The sequence below is a fragment of the Mandrillus leucophaeus genome, unplaced genomic scaffold (assembly GCF_000951045.1).
Source record: "Mandrillus leucophaeus isolate KB7577 unplaced genomic scaffold, Mleu.le_1.0 Scaffold156, whole genome shotgun sequence".
In the NCBI taxonomy this organism is placed as follows: Eukaryota; Metazoa; Chordata; class Mammalia; order Primates; family Cercopithecidae; genus Mandrillus; species Mandrillus leucophaeus.
In genome coordinates this window covers 3036636-3041175 of record NW_012101543.1, presented here as the reverse complement: position 1 = coordinate 3041175, position 4540 = coordinate 3036636, and the positions used below count along the sequence as shown (strand labels likewise).

Below are 4540 nucleotides of genomic sequence, written 5' to 3'. Positions count from 1 at the left end.
GAACCCAGAGAAAACCTTAGCTCAAAATAACCTAAAACCAGCCTTCAGAAGCTGTTGGTCTATGTCCAAAAGAAAGAAGTCACAGAAAGACTTTACTGATATTAATTACTCATAAAGGAACCTAAGACCAGTATTTATACTTAACAATTTTTTAAAAATCCTCTAATTTCAAGATATCTGTTGACTCTCTACATATATTTTTAAACTTAAGAAAGTATGATTTTTGGGGAAAAGTGATTCTTCTTTGAAGTGAGATTTAACGTGGTGAGCAGAGACTCAGCAATCTTCTGATTTAGATTTTTATTATTTTCCTGAAAGTCATTACTTTCCCAAGTACTTTCAAACATCCTTTCATTTTTTTTCCCCCAGAACTGCTTCCTGCTTCTGTCTAATCAAATTGTATTAATTTATTTTCCTGCTAGTAATATATGAGCTTATTCATGTTTGTCATTCCATTCAACATTAAGTAATCTAATTTTTATTCACCTGTGCCTTCATTAATTCATTTATTTATGATTTTGGTCAATCTGGTAAGTGAAAAATAACGCCTAATTGATTCTTTAATATGCAATTCCCTGATTACTGCTAAATTCGAGCATTTGCCAGTTCTTTTTAAAGAAAATTGACAAATAAGATTGTACATATTTATGGTGAACAACATGCTTTGAAATATATGTATTGTGGAATGGCTAAATCAAGCTAATTAACATATGCATTACCTCACATAACCCATCCAACAACTATCTTCTCTTTTCCCAAATCTTTTCTTTGCAGTAAAAGGCACCAAATCACCCTAGTTGCCCAGGCCAAAAAGGCAGGGTGCCATTCTTGATTTCCCTCAAGAAACTTCCAGATTGGGGTGCAGTGGCGCAATCCTGGCTCACTGCAACCTCTGCCTCCCGGGTTCAAGAGATTCTCCTGCCTCAGCCTCCCGAGTAGCTGAGATTACAGGTGAGCACCAAAATGTCTGGTTAATCTTTGTATTTTCAGTAGAGATGGGGTTTCACCATCTTGACCAGGCTGGTCTGGAAATCCTGGCCTCAACTGATCCACCTGCCTTGGCCTCCCAAAGTGCTGGGATTACAGATGCGAGCCACCTCGCCCGACACCAAACTTAATCTTGAGCAAGACGGGTTTGCAGTCAAGCACATCAAAGCAACCAACTAGACTTGTCAATTGTATCCTGAATACATCCTCTTCCTCTTCTCACTTCAATCACTTAAGTAACTTTTGAACTTTCTCCAATTTACTCTCCAGATTTCTGAGACACCAATCTGAATATATCTCTCCTAGCTTATGTCTCTAGCCTTGTTCTTCACTCATTGTTTCCCCAGTTACAACCAAGTCATACTGGATTTCTTTTGATTCTTCTGTTCTCTACTAACCCTGGAGCTTTGCATATTTAAGCCCTAACATGCATGTCATTCTTCGTATCACAGCTTGTGTTTTGCTTCCTCTACAAAGGTTTTCCTGGACTCTGAATCCTTAAGATTGTGTTGGTTATCCGAAATGTGTTCCTACAGCACCCTGGTCTGCCTTCATTGTATCTGTCATACTAAATTGCATCTACTTATTCAACTGTCTCCTCTAGTACAGAATTATCTTTGTGAGAACCTGGACTGTATCTTTTCATTATTTTACTTTGTGGTCTCACAATTAGCAAATAGCAATTGTACAATAAATATATTAAGAAAAAGTGCATGCAAAAAAGAATAAATGCTCACATAAATACATTTACTTTTCATTTTTTTTAGAGTTGGGTTCTCACTGTGCTGCCAGACTGGAGTGCAGTGGCACAGCCATAGCTCACTGCAGCTCCCAACTCCTGGGCTCAAGCAATCCTTCTACTTCAACTTCCCCCAAGTAGTTGGTACTACAGGCATGCAACACTATGCTTGACTAATTTTTAAAAATGTTTTCAGAGATGGGGTCTTGCGAGGTTGCTCAGGCTGGACTCAAACTCCTGGCCTCAAATGATTCTCCTGCTTTGGCCTCCCAAAGTGCCGGGATTATAAGCACAAACAACTGCTTCTGGCCTTGTATTTAATAGTTATGTGCATTCTTATTTAAAGAAAGCCCAAGAATAAGACTGAAAATTAGGGAGCAGTAGGCCTTTGCTGCCTCCATATTACTTGTCTCAGAAGATCCTTACATTGCACCAAGCTGCAGAAGCTGGTAATGGAGGACAGTCAGAGAAGAAGTGATAATGGCAGGGGACAAGACAGGGGTGAGTTGGGAGGATAGGGCTTGCTCCCTCCCTCTCCCAAATAAACTTGATCTCTACCTGTAACCCAAGCCTTTTCTTGTGCTTGAACAGGTAGGATGACTCCTTGCCACTAACAAAGTTGAGTGACAGAACGTAAGAGACAGAGAATAAATACTTATATCTGATCATCATAAACAAAAGACATAGTAATGAAGCTGTAATAGCTAAAACACAATTTAAACCAATATTTTAATCAGTAGCTCAGAAACCAATCTCCACCAACACAGCATTAAAAAAACCTGGGTTCATAATAACAAGACATATACTTACCCCCTGGTTTCTTCTTCATGACCCCTCCCCTTCTGGATTTTAATCCACTGTTCCAACTGCTGCATTGAATTTGTTCTCTGTATGACTCGATCAGCCTCTGTGTATAAGGGCCCTGTACTGGGGCGATTTCCACCTCTAAGATCTGCCAGGCTAACATTGACTATTTTGTTCTCTGAACTATTCAAGTTGACTGGTCTGTAGTGTGCAGTTTGAGCAGGGCATGTTGACCCACTCTCATATTCAGATGGCAGAGAATTCAGCTTTACACTATTAATTTTTGTTAACGGTCTATCTTGACCATCCTTCTGAAATCCGTATTTTTCAGCTTCTAATGCCTTTTTTTCTTCAATTTTGCTCATTTCCTTGTTTCTTTGATTGTTTTGAATCTCTGGTTTAATTAGAACTCTATGGTTGGGAATGTTATTGCTTTCCTTAGTTGGTGCATTTTCAGATGTAATCTTGTCCACTCTGAAATCAGAGAAGAAAATCATAGTAAATCAGATGAAATAATGCACATATTATTTCTGGGATTCAATCTAGGAAAAATTCTACTTTATGGGGGTGGGGGCAAGGGGACTGGAAAGGGTTACAGTGGACAAGTCTACACAAATACTCAATGCTGTGATATTAACATTCAAGCACAACACCAGAATGTATAAACAGAAAGGGGGGAAAAAGAAAACATAAAAGAACTAGAGGGTAAAAAGTGATGTGTGCTCCCACCATTAGGAATCTGAAAATAAAGCAAATTAAGACTGCCTTAAGACAGTTAAACCACAAAATCTACACTCCTTGTTGACTCATGAGACAAACATGAGTCTGGTTGTGGAAATGGCTGCAACAGGAAATTACAGTCTGATGCTATCAAAGATCTGAACCATATGATTAACTCCTTTTGTCTGTATTCAAGAGGAACTCAGTATGATTTTAGAGCTCTTGAAGTCTGACTGCACATGTCCGGCTTGCGACTCTGTTCTTACTAGCTGTGTCTTCAGGCAAAGTACAGAACACTTAAAGTGCCCTATGCTTCCTCTTTGGTAAATGGGTATGATCATGTCACCAAGATCAGAGGGTTCTTGTGAGAATCAGATGAGTTAATAAGTGGCTGGCACAGACCTTACTACCACCATAATTCTATCACATCAAGCAATCTTGGGTTAGAATCTGGCATCCCATGTCCACCTGGCCACTGAAAGAATGAGCTAGTTAACAGCATGTGTCTAGGTCACTTGACAGTTGTACTGCTCACTAATCACTTCCAGACTCTGAAAAGATCAAGCTGAGTGTCTGAACCTGCACGAAACTGCCAAGATCATGCCACTCTAGGAGGCCTCTCAGGAGCCAGCTAACCCTCCATATTCCAATAAATAAAAATGCTTCTATCAGAAACTAGGTTTGGTAATGCTGTCAATGTTTATGATGTGTGGAAAAGATGTAGATCTACATACATATATCTGTAATCAACTATAGATGAAAATATCTAGAAAGTTTGGAATATGGTCACTGAGGCAAAAAAAAAAAAAAGGTGACTATCTTTCTTGGAGTAAACTTATGAACCATCCATATATTTAGGTTAGATATAAACCATAGCTTCTAGATTGGAGGCAATATTAGAATTGGGAAAATTTACTAAGATAGACTATGTGCTTCTTTCTCCTGAAAAATAAAAGTTGGCCAGAGGTGGCAGCTCATGCCTGTAATCCTAGCACTTTGGGAGGCCAAGGTGGGTGGATCACCTGAGATCAGGTGTTTGAGACCAGCCGGGCCAAAATGGTGAAACCCAGTCTCTATGAAAAATAAAAAATAAAAATTAGCCGGGCGTGGTGGTGGGCATCTGTAATCCCACCTACTCAGGAGGGTGAGGCAGGAGAATTGCTTGAACCTGGGAGGCAGAGGTTGGAGTGAGCTGAGATTGTGCCACTGCACTCTAGCCTGGGCGACAGAGTGAGACTCCATCTCAAAACAAGAACAACACAAAGAAGGCATAGAAAATTTATCCTAAAA

The 4540-nt window shown here is 39.6% G+C and overlaps 1 protein-coding gene across 1 annotated transcript in view; it reads right to left on the bottom strand.

Annotated features, from left to right (window-relative positions):
* Window positions 1–4540, bottom strand: part of PLEKHA5 (pleckstrin homology domain containing, family A member 5) — a 147930-nt gene that overhangs the window by 119971 nt on the left and 23419 nt on the right. The window contains exon 7 of the mRNA XM_011975468.1: window positions 2537–3004. Coding sequence (XP_011830858.1) covers window positions 2537–3004 — 468 coding nt within the window. The remainder of the gene's footprint in view (window positions 1–2536; window positions 3005–4540) is intronic.